At 44.3% G+C, this 19,452-nt stretch overlaps 1 protein-coding gene across 1 annotated transcript in view; it reads right to left on the bottom strand.

The window, feature by feature from the left end:
- Window positions 1-19,452, bottom strand: part of PNPLA7 (patatin like domain 7, lysophospholipase) — a 130,114-nt gene that overhangs the window by 34,244 nt on the left and 76,418 nt on the right. The window contains exons 24-26 of the mRNA XM_083807288.1: window positions 18,546-18,728; window positions 18,006-18,124; window positions 1,209-1,365 (exon numbers count right to left, since the gene is read on the bottom strand). Coding sequence (XP_083663414.1) covers window positions 1,209-1,365; window positions 18,006-18,124; window positions 18,546-18,728 — 459 coding nt within the window. The remainder of the gene's footprint in view (window positions 1-1,208; window positions 1,366-18,005; window positions 18,125-18,545; window positions 18,729-19,452) is intronic.

Below are 19,452 nucleotides of genomic sequence, written 5' to 3'. Positions count from 1 at the left end.
CACCTTTCTGATTTCAGTGAACTGCTCTGTATCATAAACAGTTTATATTTCAGGTGCTTCTCAACCCAGCCAGGCACAGGCAGTTCTTAAATAAAAAGCACGAAATCTCCATTTTCCTAGTGACAGAGAGGTGAAACAGCCTGGCTCCCACAGCTGTCTTCCCATCCCGACAGCACAAGCATGCACGGGCCTCAGTATGCATTTTAATGCCATGGATTGTCTAGCTTGCAGGGTAAGGGGTGTCTTACAACCACAGAGCAGATTTCACCTTGATGCCATGGCAGGTTAGAAGACACCTGGGAAAGATAAGCAGTGTGTACGTACCAACTACGGCCTCTTTCTTATTGCCCCCTAAAACTCAAGATCTAAGCAGACCCAAAGCTCAATCCAGTTTAGAGAAATCCCCACATTGCTTGCCTTCCAATAAGGAAACCAACATGAAAATGTGATTTTCACATAAACAATACAAAATTGGAATCATACTTATTACTAGCAAACTTCAGAAATGATGCTGATGTTAACCATTAGTCAATTTAACCAGTGGAACCTGCTGCTAGTACAATTTTCCCCCAACATCCTACACATTCATACACACACGTCACTGTTTCAAACAACCTTCCAAACCTTGATTTAACTACGAGTATATGGTTTTGTAATTGTTAAATATTACAGTTAAAAATTTATCCAGCAGCAGAGTACCACCACTTTGGAACTCTCAGGCTACAACGTGAGTTACACATTTTGCATTTAGTTTAGAGAAGGATTACCTCTGTCAATCAGTTCCACTGAAAAATGACAGCATGTGAGAATGAAAGAGAGAAAGTTACACAAAAGAGAAACATATTTGTTGAGAGTTGGAAAGGAAACAGATTCCAGCACATAAAAAAGAAGATAAAGCAGAGATAAACACAGGCTAACACACTTAAACAATATCATTCTGCATTCATACTGTGACTAGGAGTTTGTACAGAGCAAAATTTTGCACTCCTCAGGAGCTCACATCCCTGCAGCCTGCCAGCACCATAGCAAGCAGCTTTCAAAATTCACTCCTTCTCTGCCAGGCAGGGGCCCTTTTTTCATACAGATACAGAAGTGCAGATGGCTGCACTTTCCTTGGATGGCTGCTTGTGCATTGCTGCCTAGTAAGGCTGCTGTTTAAGCTCTTGCACTCTATCTGAGAGGAGAAATACAAGATTTCAAATTCTTACCATTGCCCACTGCCTAGCTTTGATCCTCATCTGATTGTAGCTGCGTTCTTCGGCGTACAAGGCACTCATAAAAGCACCGATAGATGTTCCTCCAATCATATCTACAGGGATGCCAGCTTCAATCAGCGCTCTGATAACTCCCACTTGGGAGCATCCCCTGTGACAAGAAGAGAAGAAAAATGACATTATCAGACAAACAGCCATTGAAAAGGCATAAACACATGAATGCTGCCTTCTAAAGGAACCTGAACGTGCATCAGCTGAACTGCCAATCTATTGCTAAACAAGATTCAATGCCAGAAAAAGTGGAGTCATGAATGCAGAAATTTTCCCAAAAAAGTCTCCCTGATGATCATAGGAAACGCAGATCGCCCAGTCTGACTTCAGTGTGAAATTCAGCAATACAAGAACAGCCATGAATGAAACCAGTGGACGTGCAAGGGTCAACGTGGCTTTAAGACAGCAATGCAAAAATCTACCAGAGCTGCTCTCAAGCAGCCAAGGATGACTGGATTTCAGAGACCTTTCAGTAAGATTCTTTTCCAGTGATTCTTCAAGAAACAGCCAGCCTGGGATCATGGGATGGGGCACTGCACAGATTAATTATTAACTTCAAGATGGAAAACAGAGCAAGAGAAGACAAGCAGTCATCAGAAAGAAGGAATTTTGTTCAGCACACAGACCCAGAAAGGGGCAGATGAGGAGGCAACATTTGAGGATAATATAAATTCCTTCAGGACAGTAAAACTAAAAACTTCCTCAACTTCAAGAGGTGCAGAAGAATCTCAGAGCAATGACGGAGTTGAGTGATAAAACACATGAACCTCAGGGCTGACGGGACAAGGAAAAAATACAAAAGTAGCAATGCCCATACAGCAACGAGCTCCTAACTAGCTGAGTTCACACCACATTCGGAACTGCTCTGATGGTCACTGAAAAATATTAACTCAGTTTTCAGGGGAAAGTCAAAAAGCAAACAGAAGAAACCAGAGTAAAACAGAAAACATAAGGACATCAATCCAGAATAGGTCGGCATTCTGAAAAAGGCAAACAAGCTCCAACGTCTCGCTAAGAGAACGCTGCAGAACGAGGAAGTGCCCAGGGTACGGCAAGGACTGCACACGAGAAGAAGCTAGGCTCGAATCTCTGAGTGGGGAAGATTGCGACTGCCAGGAGACACGGGGCCACCCAGGTCATTCCACAGAAAGTCTGATGAAAGAAAAAGAATCTACGCGCAGGCAGACGTACGTAAGACAAATTGGGGAACCCCCTGTAAGCGCATACTAAAGAGGTCAAATCACAAATGGATTTAAGGGTGGCTGGGCAAGTCTGAGATCCCGGGCTGCCAGGGGCTACTAAGCACGAAGGACCTAGGTGCAACCTCGCATTCAGGAAGCTCTGAAGCTGCTAATTGCTGCCTACGCTCATTTCTCAAGCCCATGCTATGACCATCAGACAGAAGAGCGCAGAGGTGGAACATTTGATCTGAACTGGCACGGTGGGCCTTACAAGCGATGACGCCCTAATGGGAGAGGAATCCCCGTCCCCTCGGTAAAGGCAGCACAGAAGCAGAGAAATTAGCAGTGGAGGCTGATCTACCTTATCAGTGCAGAGTTATAGCCTCCAGTTTCAAACGCCTTGTTCGATTAATATCAGGCATGTCAAATTAGTTCATCCCACCCAGATGGATGTTTCTGCAGTTTAAGCCATACAGCTGTAATAACTTCCTTTCCCCATTTTCATCCCATTTTTCCGCTCCCCCGTGGTTTGCTCTATTTCCATCCTTTTTCCCCTTGCTGTTTACATCCTATAAATACTTGTTAACAGCTGCCAAGTCCACTGTAGGTGTCATTTGGCCAAGCTATGCCAAACGCATTCTTTCCATCCAAATAAATCCCCTCCAGCTGCTGAAAAGCTTTGAGACAGGTTCTCAATTATCCTGGTGTAAATGACTTCAGTGACAGATCTGCACTGGTGTAATCCAAGAGCAGAAAGTGGCTCATTTAGTTTTTGTCTCTGAATTCTCCTTCCGCCACTTTCCTACCGCTTCTTCCCATAAGACGCCCTAAGTTAAAAGAACTGTATTTTTCCCATCTGTGCCAGAGAAGCCCATTGTTAATAGGTTTGTAGATTGCCGCTATTTTTGCAATCTGCTTCTCGTGCCTGGTACTTACTGCTGCCTTGTCCCTGTGTTATAACTAGCTGATACTTCGCTAAGGAACAGACCTTACGCTATTGGACCTGCTTTCCAGAGAAAGCCTACATCATGTGGATCATTACAACATCAAGTAATTAACGTTAATTACTATAAAGTATTTCCTTCTTGGAGGGCAAGTCTAAACTGGCCAGGACTAGCTTCAGACGGGATTCTCTCCCTTTAATCTTTTCCACAATGGGATTTCTTCATTCACAGGTTCGTGCATCCATAAAGTAGGAGGGGTTTGATGTGATCACTCTGGATTTGTTTTACTTCACTGTATGATGTCCTTGAATGAATAACAAAATCTTACTGCTTCTAACGGCAAAGCATCACCTCTGTGCCTTGGCAATACGTGCATCTCCCAGCTAAACGCGTAACAGTTACGTATCTCCAAAAGACACACTGATTTCAAGGTGCTGACCTGTAAGACAGGAATGAAGGTACTTCTCTTGCTCTGAAAGAGATCTCCTATCGACTGCCAGACTAAGTCATGCTTCATTTACACAAGACTACAAAGTCAATTCCTCCAATTCCAGCATCCTCAACAGCTTCACGACCAAACCTATTTGTGCAAACCAAAATCCCCTGGAAAAGTAAGGATGCCCAAACCCCCTCCATTTCTCCACGTGCCAATGGCCTCCTGAAAGACGACTTCCTAAATGTTTTTACCCCTCTTAACGCCTTTAGGCCACCACTACCCCACAGCAACAATGCTACACAAAACTTTTCAACAACTTGTCGCCGTTGGTTCGTTCTTGGCCACTTCTTCTCGGCTCACAGCATGTGCAAACACGGGCGTGCTGCCAAAGGAAGCTGTGTGCCGGGGCCGGCACTTTGCCAGGCAGCGTGCATCCCGCTGACAGCTCACCGGTGCCTCACGCACAGCCAGCGGGGGCAGCCCTCATACTACAGCTGGAGAAAAAATAAAAATAAATTCAAGCCAGGGGGTAGGTCCCCGCTAACAGTCTGGGCACTTGGGCAGGAAAAACAGGGATCGCGTGCTTCTTGAAACACCAGGAATAATTTCACATGGGATCTGCCCCAGTTTAGGGCAACGTGATAATACAAGTGTTTGGCATGCACAGGACAAAGCAAGATTGCTTGTGGCAGTACTGCACGTGTGCAGCAATGCCAGAGCGCTCATGTGGAACGGAGGAAGGGACTGGGAAATCTCTGCCACCGGAGCTGAACGTCACTTACTCCAAAGGTAAGGAGGAACAGCGGAGTCCATCTAGAAAGGGGAAAGGACCGTCCCGGGTAGGGGATGCACGTTACGCTGCTGGAGCTGCAAACGCAGCTGTTCTTTGCCTGAAGCTGCCTGCCAGTGCAGCTCCATGGAGCATTTCCCCTGCCAGGATTAATGCCCGTCCCCAAGTCCTTGGTGCCAAGGACTCCTGGCACCAAGGACAAGCGACATAGACGATTACTTTCAAATAATTTATACCAGAACCCAAAGATCTGCCCAGTGCTCTGGAGAAGTACAGAGTCTATATATTAACAAAAACTCTTCCATCATATATCACCCCTTAGGACAGGCCTGGTTAATCAGTGCCCTTTGTAGAGAGTGGCAATGGCACCAACCAGTTCAAGGAGGAACTGGAAATAAGACCCTGGAAATAAGACCTACGTTCTGCTTTCACCCCCTGGTACTGCCTCACAACCTGATCTGAGCAGTGCAAGTTATGGACTACTTTCTGCAGCAGCTCTCCTCCAGTGCTGCTTACTGTACGACTTACCAAACTCATGCTTGCAAAGCCTTCAAAAACAGTGACATACTTCCTAAATTCCAAGCACCATTTCTTCTTTTCTACCAATAATTACAAATAAATGACCACAAAGCAGGGAGAAGAGTTGTGGGGTTGAAGACGTGCTTCCTCAAACAAGATAGCTCAGCAGTCAGACAGCAGAGTCTTTCTGGCAGGTCTGGCAGGAAAATTCCTGCTCCTGAAACAAGCCCATGCTTTCATCCCCTGGGGAAATGTTACTGGCATGCAACTCTAATATACGGAGGCCAGAGCTCAGCTGATAGAAGAAAAATTCTTCTGAGAGAAGTGCATCTGTCTGCTCCACACGTGCCTGCCAGAGCTCAGATTAGATACGACCCACTGGAAAAAGCGAGCAAATGTAGCAGGACATTTCAGATTAAGCTGTCAGTAGGAATACATGCTGTCCTCCATGCTCAGGTCAGGGGGCTGAAGAAAATGCAATTAATACAAACCAGAGACGGTACACCAATATTTTCCCCACAAACCACATTTAATGTATCAAAAGGCTGTTGCCCATCAGTGTCAGGAAGAATAAACACGATCCTGTGAGCACACAGCAGGGACGCTGTTTTCTGACCATGACTACTAGAGTTGCAAGGCTGCAGACTGATCATGCTGCCCCTACTGCTGCCCACTGCAGTTAAAGAAAGAGGAAAGCACAGCTCAGGTCCCCAGCCTCCACAGCACCTCTCTCTTCTCCTAATAGACTCATTGGGATGAAGGAGACATCTCTGAGTGCACTGAAGAGATGCTATTTCTTCTGGTGAAAAAGCAGAATTAAGGTCACTGCTGCTGCAGAGCTGTACCAAGTCTCTAACCACAGATCCTCTGACGTGGGATACACAGCTTGCTGCATCAACTTCCTGGTGTAATTAAGTAGCAAAGTAGGTAGAAAACCAGGGAAATTGCCAAAGGGACTATACTAAGCTGCGCTATAACCTAACAAACCTGAATTAAGTCTCTCTCATAACCTTAAAACTCCTGAAGAAGCAAAGATATAAATATAAGAACAGTTTGTTCTTACTGTAACAGCCTTAACTCAAACTGTTTTATGAGCAGTTGTTAGAGCACAGATGAATGTTTAAGATAGAGAAGCTTGCTCTTTGCATGAAACAAATGTTTTTTTGTTGATCACTGTGTTAAATGGCACAGTCGCAGACTGAGAAATCAAGCATGTCTTCCACATGCTGCACGGGAGCAGAATTATCCCTAATTTGGCACCTCCAGTCTTCTGCAGCTGCAAAACCACATACGAAGAAGGCTTTGAAATCTAATCATACTTGTACCTTTCCAATAATGTTATTTCCTAGGTTTCCTGACCATAGGGCTTCCCAGCATCATAAATTTGCCAGAATTACAGTGATGGAGCTTTCAGCTTAAAGAGGTGACAGAAACCAGAGTGCTGCATTTCTCTTCCTGCAGTACTACTTGCACATTTATGAGGAAGTTTCTGTTCAGGACAATGTTTAAGAATTAAGCCCCATTTCTAAGCTAAAGAGAGAGAATAATCCGTCATTATCTGGTTCTCATCCCAACATCCGCCTACCACCACGATCCTTCCCAGCAGCTGCCTTGAAGGAAGCTTTCATGATTTTAAAACCATCCCCAGTTACATGTGTATTGATCCAGAGACCTCAATTCCTCCCATCTTCCCTGCCATTAGCAACAGCCTTGTTTCATCCTCCCATTTAGCTTTGCTCTCAGATTCCCACTGTCTACTTAATTCTGAGATAAGGAACCATTTTCCCTTTGCCATATTATAAGGATTGCAAATTAATCTTAATGCTCCTGCACACTCAGCACTAAGCACGCATGGTTGTCAGGAAAAGCACCTCCTGTTTATCAGCACCCCAGTGAAACGACCTTCTCGTGAGAAAACTCAAACAATGTTTCCTTTTACTCCCGACCTTGTTTGTACTCTGTATAACAACTTCAGAGCAAACTTTAAACAGATTTGTGTCCGACACACAAGGAAACGAGCAGAAGTTGCTCAGACCTTCCAGAGGGGCTGTCAGGTTACTTAGCCCTGGGATGTGAAAGTGTGACTAAGCCACAGGACTGGAGGAGAGGGAAAAAAAGAAAGCCAGAACAGAATTAAATCATATAAGTGTGTTAGCATTTTCTGATCACACCTGCTGGTCACACGTTCTGGTAGGTGGGTGCAGGAGGCGAGAGGAGAGGGAGAGGCGAGGCGATGCTGCGTGGAAAAAACCGCACGTCCCAAATGACTCCCTGCTTCGGGAAATGAAATTCCATCTCTTATTCTGAGCCAAGAAACAATACAATTACATACAAAGAAAAATCATTCCTTTGGGAAACAAACATCTCCTTGCTCTGGCCCCCACCACTTACAGTTATTTATATTTCAAAGCAACTTCTGTGAGCACGTGTCTGGGTGCTGCAGCACGGCAGGGAAAGATCCACGGACCCGAGAGGCAGCGGCAGAGCACCGCAGGGGAGGGAGGGGAGAGGCCGGGACAAACCAGCCACAAGAGCTGCCCGACCCCTTGTACTGAGCATTTGGAAGCACAGCACCAGACACAGACAAATTCTTTAAACTGCTGTGCTTTTAAGAGTGGTTTTACTCACAACTCCAGTGTCCTTTCTTAATGGGAAAAGCTTGTTGCCCAGATAAGGTTAGACACAGATTCCTAAAATCACAGCAATCCAAGGGCTTTATTCTCCTGAAAGCCCATCGACTGGCAACAGACTGCTAAGGCTGCTACATGGGAACAGCTCTCTTAAAGGGGATTTCTTCCACTTGCAGCTTTGTGACACGGCACATGGTTGTTTCAGATGACACAAATACAAAACCAGTAACGAGAGAAAAAACCACACCTCCGTCTGCTTGTTTAATTTCGTCTGTATATCAAAGTACTGCTAGGAATTAATGAGCTTGGTGGGTTGAAGACTGGAGGTCAGGACAGGACGGTCCAAATAAACCACCGGCAATTATTTACCCTTTTTTTTTTTTTCCCCCCAGTCATAACCTTGAAGTAGATGGCTCCCCAGTTTCTGCAGCTTGGAGGATTTAATAGAAGCCACTACAATCTTTAACCTTCATGGCAAGTGGGAGCAAACGAGCAATTACATAGGTGCTTCAGATGGGAAGAGCATTACGTGGGTGCCAAGCCACATGAACACAGCTTTCATGTGCACGTGATGACCCAAACATTGCACAACTCACCGAGCAATTAGCATTCAAGTCTGATCACAGCCACGCGGCTCTGCCCGTGTGTAAGTGCCCCAACTGCACTTTAAGACAGAATTTGTAACTGATGCACAAACCACATGGCCGAGCACTCGGCAATACACAAGGTGCCACATCCCCAAAGAAATCAAAGCAAAGCCTCTTAGGAGCAGTTATGCTGCGGCGTGTTACCGACCATCTGCACACAAAGTCTGAAGCCTTCAGTACAAGTTCACAACCACGTCTCAAGAGGTTTTCCTTAGCAAAGGCAAATACTCAGATCCCACCACTTTATTTTTAGGACTTGGGTTTTGTTTGTTCAAAAAGTATGGGCTGATCTGGGTCAGACTCAAATTAGGTGTCCAAACGTAAGTTATCATCTTCGCTTCCGAGAAAGATCCTCTACTCCATATCATTCTCCTTCAGACTTATGAAATAGCACCAGAAGTAAAACCTAGACCAAGATAAAATTTTATCTTTAAGGATAAAGAGTTTAGATTCTTCACTGCTATTTTGGCTCCTGGCTATCCCCCTGAAATCAAACCCACTGTTTGAAAGATGCTGGGACTCCAGGAGCCTAATTGCATGGCTGACACTGGAATTCAGTTTTCATTTTGGGGTCCAGTTTATTTGTCCATGGCAATGGATGCCCTACATGTTACAAATGCACAAACATACAGGGCACCAGGCCATTTCTCCAAAAACCTTTATGAGTAATCGCAAGCTCTGAAGCCCTCATACATTTATCTGAGCTTAAAAAGAGGGATATGGTAAAGAAAAATTACAACTCCACTGCGTGCTGAGATACAGATATATACCTAGACACGCAAGCATATTACAGGTCATCAGATAGCTTCCCTTCCACAGAAACACATCCACCACAGCAGTAAGCTAAGTGTGTCTGAAGGAGGGCAAGAGCTGCAGGCTGACAAATGCAAAGGGCACAAGGATTAACCTCGGAGCTGCTAACTTCCTGCCCTTGTAAATGTCAGAAGGCTGAGATTTGGCTTGGTATACAAAGGGATTACTTGGAAGAAAGGGAACTGGTGGAAGGATATTTCAGGCATTCAGCTCTTTTCATGACACGAAGCAGAGTCAGCCTTTTTCATAACATTTTGACACTTCTATACTGTAAAAATCTTGCTTCATAAACAGTTACTGGCCACTAACAGACTGCTAATGCTGGACCATAAGTTTTATTCTTTGCTTTAAAAAAAGGGAAAGAAGAAATATGAAAGAAACTTGAAAAATCCAATTTCGATTAGCAGCAGCACCAGGATGAGGAATGGGATCCTTCTAGTGGTGTATATTCTTCAAGGCTTGCGATAAAAAAAAAAAAAAAAGCTGATTCCCTGCACGCTATCTCAGTATCTCCAGCAAGCAATCTGAAATGAAACATGGATTTCACAGATACTGCCTGACTGCCTCAAGGGGAAAGGAAAAGTAAAAACATTAATTGCAAAAAAGCCCCTCACTTTTATCTTGCCTACATAGGAATTAGGAAACACTGTGAGAATTGAGCGTGGAAGCACCCAGCCCGTGCCAGTGGGGCTCTGTACAGGACTGCTGAGACCACGCTGGAGACAGATCTCAGCCAAACTTGCCCAGAGCCCAGCACGGCTGTCGTGCCACCAGGCTGGCTGACTGACTTGAGAGCAGTGCTGGATCCACACTAGCTCTGCACCATCACACCATGCCCAGCAATTAACCTTTCCAGGACACCAGGAAACCAAAACAAACACACACAAGCTGATTTGGACCTGGCACATCCTACAAACGCAGTTTCAGAGGCGGTGGTTCAAGGAACCTCTCTCCTTACTTCAGAGCATCCCTGCTACAGCACCTCTGCAAGCACCCTGCAGGGATGGGCACCTGAGCGGGCTCTGCCCAGAATTACCTCGGGACTGCAGGTCTCTTTACTGCCCAAGACAGGTGAGGGTGCTCCCAAATCTCAGCAGCCCTCGCAGACACGTTGAGTGTATCTTGGTGTTGTAGCCAGACAAGACAGAGAGGATTACCAACAGCCTGGTTACTCCTAAACCACTGCCCACTGGAATAAAGAGTTAACTTAATCACAGTAATGGGGCTAGATATCAAGTTCCAAGCAAATTCCCCAGTCACATTCAGCTCGCTGAGATAGGAGCATAAATCCAAGTCCATTTAATGGGAACAAAACCCTCCTAAAACCCCCCAAATTTCATAGTGGTAATGGCTTATGCTTCTTTAGTATGTAAGTGCTTCAGAGCATTTTATAAAGGTTGACCCGCACAGATGCCAAAGCTGAGCTGGTAACAGCCTCATTTTACAGAACACCACAAGTGTTTAAGTCATTTGCCCAATGGAGCTAAAGGAGCTGAAACAAAGCACAAAGTGAAATCCTGACTGCCCCTCCCTTGCTTCAGTGACTGAGCCCTCAGTAGCTGCAGTAATTCATGATGCCATGAGAAACAGAGAGGCTGTCGGTGCTTTCTGGAACCATTCTCAACAAGGTCAAAATAAAGAACAAATGATTTTATCAGGAATTTACATCAAATCTATTGTTTTTTATTAGGATATATTTTTGAATATTTTCAAGAATCGTGATATAATTTTTACACATTTTTCAAGCTGTCAGCCCTCTGCTTACCGTAAATTTTAAGCATTGGGAGACAGATAACAGATGAAGGGGATATCTGTGCCCCATTACAAACCACTGAGAGCAACTTTAAGCAGTGTTACCTATAGTCTATTTGCAAAATGCAGTGCGGTCCTGAAGCACACTGCATGAACCAAGGAGAATTATTCCAAAGCTGAGCTCATTTCTGTTAAGTTGAAAAATAAGGATATGTGCTAGCATGGCAGGAACAGTTGGCAAACCTCTTTTCTTTTTTTTGTGTGCAATAGCTCTTCTGAGACAGGATTTGAAATCAAAGACCGGGAAAGGAAAAAAGGGCAGATGTAGAGCAAACAAGCACAAAATGACATTGGATGAAAGGACGCAAAGAAACTGGTTAATCTCAGGGCTTGGACATGTCAGAAAGGGAAAACAGAGACTTACAGACTAACAGAGACACAGTCAGGAAAAAAAAAAAAAGAGGGTGAGTGGACCTAGGTAGGAATAGAAGCATAGAGAAGACATTCTTAAGCAAATTAAGATGAACAGGACTTGTACTCTGCAGCAGAAGGAAGCAGGAATATCAGCACGTTTGGGTTTCTCAGATCACCATCCCTTATACCTAATGTGGTGCCCCACATTAGGCTCAGTCTGTGTAAAGTTTTGAACCCAGAAAACGAATAGAAAAGCATTTACTGTGTTCTGATGTACACGAGGAACATCAAGAATCCAGGAAATGCTCATGTGATTTTCTTTCATCCCTTCTGTAACCATTATATTGACTATGTTTAGGAGCCCATGGGGAAAAAAAAACACTGCTCTACGCTCTTTAAAACTGTATTTTCAGTGCTGCCTCTGGCAGCAGCTACTGAATTCAGGCAGCAAATTCCTTCCCTCTGCCCCCCATCACTCCCCAGACACACATTCTTTTAACAGCACATCATCTGGGTGCTTGTGGTCAAGCTTAACAGTTTTAAAAAGGCAACTCTCTTCAGGCTTCCAGTTCCTATCTTGTATTTGAGGCACAGTAATCTATCTCTTGAGCTCACATCTCCATTTCAAGTACTGCACCTCTGCAGTGGTGGTTTTAAGACAATTTCCACACACACGCGCTCCTTCCACTGATACGAGTAAAGAGCCTCCTATCATTAGTTAACTGTGTTAGCTGAGGAATAAGAATTATTAATCTTCCTTAACCGCTGGAACTGAATCCAAAGCACCTGCACCATAAAATTTCAAGCGGTCTCCCCTGAAGACTCCCTTATTGTCTGAAATTGAACATCAGGGTTTCATAACCACAATGCTGCCATCACCTGCACCACAGGAAATGAAGTTATTGGATGGAAAGGGGGTTGTCTGTGTCTTGTGAGCAAACCGTCCACCCTGAGGGCTGGACTTTGCTCCTGGAACATCACTTCCGACTCAAATTCCAGCTCCACCACATACACAGACACATCATCTCACCCCGATGGCTGGGGGATAGCCTGGCAGCTCCACCACTGCACTACTGGCCAGCCCGCTCTGCCCCACGGGGTGCAAACCTGGGTCCTCACCTGGGAGCCTTCACTTTTATTACGCCCAACAAGACCCACTAAGCTTAGACATTTTCTGTTTGGCCTTCCTTATTTTCAGGGAATGGAAATGCTTCTGTCTACTTTTGTGGGTTATTGGAGCAAAACATGACAGTCCAGAACAGATCTCAGTTGCTAAAGAACTTGCAGTTCTGACTGAACTGGAGTTGCTGCCAAAGGTAGTGAATGCACAGACAGCAAAGCCTCCTTATTTTATTCTTTTTAGAGTCAGGGATCTTGGAGTCAAGCAGCGAGGGAGTGAAAGGCAACCATGATCTCTCAAGAGCAGAATGATTATGGGATCTGCCTCTCAGGTGCTCTTCCAGTCTTTTATCACTGAGTAAAGCCACTGAATCAGAAGACAAAGCCAGGCTTAAAGCCAGGCTCAGCACAGCTCAGGGTTCCCAGACTCAAAGCAGCAGCCAATAAATTACCAGGTGGTAGATGTACCAGCACATCTGGACTTCTCTGAAACCTTGGGGTCTGAGCACCCTGCTCCCAGTGCAGACTTCAGGGACCCAGACAGACAAGGCAACAAGTAGGTTCATCAGACACAAACAAGTCCATGACAAGAAAGGCATAATGTGTTTCTCCTAAACTGCTACTTTTATCCTACCCTTCCAGAAGGCCAGCCCTGAAAATAAAGAAGACAAGGCAGAAAGAAAGAAAAAGTTGATTAAACAGGCCAAGTACCTCAAATGAAAAGACATGAATGAGTCAAAGCCTTAGAGGCAGCAAGAACAAGCAGTGGGGAAAAAAATACTTGACATACCAAGAGCTGAAGCAAAATGATAGGTCTGAGAAGAAAACTAAATGGGAAGAGGAGAAAAGAAAAGATGTCCTGATGAAATACCTACAAATATGCTTCAGCAGCAGTTCCTCAGGGGAGGCTGAAATGCTCTGCCTGAAAGGGCAGAGGAGAGAATGGAGAGGCACAGCGGAGAGGCGCAGAGTGCTGCAGAGCCGCAGCCAGCAGCAGGACGTGCAGACTCCACGAGTCACGGTTGGTAAAGGTCACCAGTACCATGTGCCTGCCTGGCACGAACACACAGCTGATTACTATGCCTTACTTCAGACAGCACATCCAAAAAAGGCAGCTAACTTCTTTTAGCTCTTTCCCTCTCAATAAACATAAATACACGATGTGCATAAGATATATCATGTGTGTTACTAGAAATACAGCTTCTTATCAAAATCCCCAAACAAATACATCTAATGCCTTGTATTTTCCTAATATGCCCATGTGGAATTGGAGCAAATTCTCTCCTAGAATAATACCATTATAATCAACAACAAAGCTTGTCATCACAATTTTGTTTCAGTCAGTCTTCTGAAACATCACGACCAAGTTTTTTTTTCCAAAGCCCTAGGGATTCCCAGATACTTCTTTATTAATTATTTACTCCCCGTAAATTTTAGTTTTGAAAGGGCTTTGCTGAGACAACTATAGAAAACCCAAGAAAGGGTGGGCTGTACGTGGGATGGCTAAAGCTCATGAGAATGATTTATGGGTGGTTCGTGCCTCTATTGCAGGGTTTGATGTGTCACTATTCTTGCAACTACGTTTCAAAGGTATTATTTTTCTAAAGTCAAATCCCCATTCCTTCCTTCAAACTCCTCGATGTTTCTAACTCAAATTAAGTTAGCACTTGACTAAAGCAAAAATACTATAATTTCAGAACTGTATCACTTTGATTTGTTGTATTTTTAAACTTACAGGAGAAAGAAAACCCTTAGTTCCTATGCGCCTTCTGTCATGACAAACCACAAAGATAATTACTAGGAAGCTGCTCCAGTAAAACCTCCTGAACTATCACAGTGAAGCCAGACAAACATGCCAGAAATAACAACTAAATAATTGATATTACTAGTCACAGAACACAATACCTTTAACAGAAATAACCATCAGCCAGCACCCTGTAACTCTCAGTTCCCTCTTTTTTGAGACCAGTATGATTCATGCTTCTAGAACAAGATAAGAGGTTACTTCACATAGGGTATTATCCAAAGGCTAGACTATCAATAGCCTGTGTGACCACTCATCATGACGTTTTTAATCCAGAATAGGCTTTAATTGCAGGATGATCATAGTATACAGTCTCTCAAAGTCTCCTTGTTACTAGAGATAGGGACCTAAGAACCTACTTCGACCTGCAAAGCTACAGATTTTTACAGAGCTCAGAATAGCCTTGTCCTTTCCCCAGGATATTAACTATACTCTCACTTTGGAAACAATTTTTAAAAATCCTCATCTTTCATCCAACCACAATTTGGACAACAATTCAGCTACAGAAATAGCACACAGGTACCTTTCTGTTGAAAACACAATGCTCCCACCATCCACGTTCTGGAAAAAGCATTTGGGACCATGATACAAACAGAGTTTCAGAGAAAGAAGGAAGTATCATATTTACACACTGTTCTGCCATTTAATCCTCTTAAAGTCTTCCATATTGCACAAATGCAGAGGTGGGCAAATTAATGGCTAATGAGACACGGTCACATTGCCAAATGGGTGGTGAGCATCCAGAAAACCTATACACAACACAGTAGCTGTGCAGTGGTTCAGATTTGTGGAGGAGGATGCACAGGACCAACAAACAGGCTCTAATAATCCTGCCCTTTCTTACCTCTGCTCTTGAAAACCAGCAGGTGGTAGCTTGCAATTAAGTAGTAGAACAAAAATAAATAAATAGTTTGGTGAAAATTACAGCAGTGTTTACAGAAGGAAGAAAGGAAGGGAATGAGCAAAATGTGCTGCCAGAAATACAGAAGTGTACATATTTTAGCATGACACAGGCTTCAGTAAAGAGAGATATCAGATAGCTTGTAACAAAACAAAACACAAAACCAAGGAACCGAGTGCTTTACATCAGTTGATCAGAAATCTCCTGAGATACCCAGATTAAGTACAAGCTCCCTTCCTCTGCTTTACTTTGTGTCTCCACAGGATAATACTTATCTCAGAAATGAAACACTGCAATCATCTTAGGTGAGGAACCAGAAAGCAAGCACGATAAAGGCATCTTTACAGACACTCAGAGAAGCAGCCAAAGCGCGGGCTCTCTCAGCATCAAGTGACTAATCAGAACAAGCTGTCACAAATGAGTTCTAACCTTTGCTGTAGTGAATACTCCCCTCAAAGGATGCACTGGCCCAATCTGGATAGGCTGGAGCGATGGGCTGAGGTCAACTGTATGAAGTTCAACAAGGCCAAGTGCCGGGTCCTGCATCTGGGGCGTAACAACCCCAAGCAGCGCTACAGGCTGGGAGATGAGTGGCTGGAAAGCTGCCTGGCCGAGAAGGACCTGGGAGTATTGGTTGATAGTCGGCTGAATATGAGCCAGCAGTGTGCTCAGGTGGCCAAGATGGCCAACAGCATCCTGGCCTGCATAAGAAGCAGTGTGGCCAGCAGGTCTAGGGAAGTGATTGTGCCCCTGTACTCGGCTCTGGTGAGGCCGCACCTCGAGTACTGTGTTCAGTTTTGGGCCCCTCGCTACAGGAAGGACATGGACGTGCTCGAGCGAGTCCAGAGAAGGGCGACCAAGCTGGTGAGGGGTCTGGAGAACAAGTCTTACGAGGAGCGGCTGAGGGAGCTGGGCTTGTTCAGCCTGGAGAAGAGGAGGCTCAGGGGCGACCTTATCGCTCTCTACAGTTACCTTAATGGAGGCTGTAAAGAGGTGGGGGTTGGTCTGTTCTCCTACGTGCCTGGTGACAGGACGAGGGGGAATGGGCGAAAGTTGCGACAGGGGAGTTTTAGGTTGGATGTTAGGAAGTACTTCTTTACCAAAAGGGTTATTAAGCATTGGAATGGGCTGCCCAGGGAGGTGGTGGAGTCACCATCCCTGGAGGTCTTTAAAAGACGTTTAGATGTAGAGCTTAGCGATATGGTTTAGTGGAGTACTTAGTGTTAGGTCGGAGGTTGGACTCGATGATCTTGAGGTCTCTTCCAACCTAGAAATCTGTGATACTGTGAAAGACAAAAATGTAATATTTCCATGGATTTAAATAGATGATCTACATGCTTATTTATATATATAAATAGATAAATATAAATGAGAGGTATTTCAAAGCACTGTTTCATAGAAGGGCTTCAAGAACATGGTGATGAAGATAACAAAGATGGTGTTCTCTTGAGAAAAAGGGCTACTGAATTCTGTGTTTGTCTCAACAGAAAACTCTCAAAGTAAAAAAGGAACTACAAAGAAAACCATCGGTAATAATCTATTTCCAAAGCTCACTTAGAATTCAGTTGGAATTCTAATAGGAGTATTCAGCACACATCTTGCCATTGCACCTGCAAAAACATAGTTTTTTTGAAAAGTAAGGCTGTCAGAAGTGTAACGGTACTTGGGGTTTCAGGTGATCACAAAGAAGAGTACATTCTCCCATTATCTGTGTGTCCTGGGCTGCATCAAAAGAGGCGTGACCAGCAGGTCAAGGGAGGTGATTGCCTCCCCCCTACTCTGCCTTCATGAGGCCCCACCTGTGTCCAGGCACTGTGTCCAGGTTTGGGGCCCCCAGCACAAGAAAGATGTGGACCTGTTAGAATGAGTCCAGAGGAGGACTACAAAGATGATTAGAGGAGCACCTCTTCTATGAAGAAAGGAGGAGAGAGCTGGGGATGTTCAGCCTGGAGAAGAGAAGGCTCCAGGGAAACCTCATTGCGGCCTTTCAATACTTACAGGTGTCATATAAAAAGGATGGAGAAGGACTCTTTACTCAGGTAGATAATGATAGGACAAGGGAGAACGGTCTTAAACTAAAAGAGGATAAATTTAGATTAGACATTAGGAAGAAATTCTTCACTGTAGGCTTGGTGAGGCACTGGAACAAGTTGCCCAGAGAAGCTGTGGATGCCCAATCCCTGTAGGTGTTCAAGGCCAGGCTGGATGGGGCCTTGGCCAACCTGATCTAATGGGTGGCATCCCTGTCTATGGCAGGGGGATTGGAGTTAGATGATCTTTAAGGTCCCTTTCAACCCAAGCAATTCTATGATTCTATGATATAGGCCATAATTCCTCTTGCTGTCTATACTTTGAGGGCCTTTGAAATATTGAGAGACATTTTCTAGTGTAAGAATCCAGTGGGAAAAATCCACAGCGCAGGCAAACAAAAGAAAGAAGAGTCACATTTATCGCCCTGGTCATCTCCTGATATTAAGCCCAACTTACGAGAGGGCTCAAGTCATTATAAACACTCGCGTTCCTTCTGCAGAAATCCAAACAGAAATCCACACAGTTATGTTTGCATAACAAAAGCATCTCTTCGGTGTCTCTCCAAAATGTTATTTACAGAACAGTGTTGATTTTACAGTATGCCTGCTATTCTGAAGAATCTGTGCAGATACAACCCAGTCACAGTGGTGCTCTAGGACCTTGCAGTAACTCATCCACATGTCCACGACAAGCCACAGGGTACATACCAGTAGGTTGGGACCTCTGGCAGTAGACACCAGAGAAGGTCCTTGGACCTACCTGGCTCCTCCGCCCCCAAGGACCACAGCGATTGCATTTCCAGTCAGAACACGAGCCAGGCGAGAGAAGTCAGAGTGGCGGTCTGGTGGTTTCTGGAATACACGTTCATACATCTCTATCTGTAGAAGAGAATAAGATGACGATCATTCCAAAGGCAGGTTAGAGCCTACATTAACAACCTACTATTAAAAAGTGGATAGCTGTACTTCACACAAAAATAGGGTTAATGAAGTATGTAAACAGTTCTAGCGATCAGCTACATCTCCCATACTTTTATATTAGCTGGGAGAATTTCAGAGTAGTACTGTATTTTCTGTGGATATATTTCTCTTTCTTAACCAAGGATTTAGTTACCAGTAAACACCATTTCTGCTTTAGCATTATGTTCTCAAGCACAGGGATCCTGCCAATGAGGATACTTCTACTGATTGATGTGACCTTGACTCAACGTTTAGTATATCAAATAGTCAAGCATGAATCCGTAAGGATGGTATGAGCCCCTTATTTCTGTTTCCTATAGTAAATTGCTCTATCTCTTACCAGCTTTGGCAGGCTTCTTTTGGAAAAGACCCTGCGGGGACAGTGGAGATGAAGGTGAGCAGAACACCAGCTCCTCATATTGAGCCATTCCACAGTTCGGGAAGGCAGAGGTCCATCTTCTTTATGGAGCAAGATGAGTTGCTTCTGGGCTCGGACCGCTGTGTTCTCCAGCATCCTCTCCAGCTACAGCAAATTATACACATCAAAGGAATTGGGGTGTCAGGTTGCTCCATTATCGATTTAATACAATATTGTATTGGGTAATACACATGCAAATATATTCCCGACCCCATAACTGAATCTGCAGACCGCTATGCACACTAACTCAAACAAGATTGATTTAGTCAATTATACTGATAGCTGTGGGTTTACACAGCAAAGAGAACTCTAAAACTAGACAAGGTTTCAAATTTGAATGCTTAAAAATGAACGCTTTTTACCTAAAACATAAACCATTAAATGCACAGCACAGATGCATGCTGTTCATGCTGAATGAGGTTGCTTCTCATGCCATACTTAAGCCTACAAATGTTCAGCATATTTTGCTCCCCCCCACCCCACCCCCCTTCCAATCAGATCACTTTTTCCTACTTGCCTTCCTTATTTTCTTGTTTTAGGCAACTGATGGTGACTTGACATTACCGTGCTTCCTGCCTCCCACATGCAGTCATAAAGAACCAACACGAAACGATGCACAAGAATGCTGCAGATGGTTAACGGTCCCTGGCTCTTTGGAGGTCATACTCAGCACTTCACAATCTTAATAAACCCACTTTTCCAATTATTGTAGAATTTATACGCCTGGTCAACAAACTTTGGTAGTAAAATACCAAAGCTAAAAATAGGTAGTAGGGGAAAAAAAAGGCTTACAGTCTGTAACAAAATACATTAAATTATTTGTACAACA

The sequence above is a fragment of the Anser anser genome (assembly GCF_964211835.1).
Source record: "Anser anser genome assembly, chromosome: 21".
In the NCBI taxonomy this organism is placed as follows: Eukaryota; Metazoa; Chordata; class Aves; order Anseriformes; family Anatidae; genus Anser; species Anser anser.
This window is presented reverse-complemented; position numbering and strand designations above follow the sequence as displayed.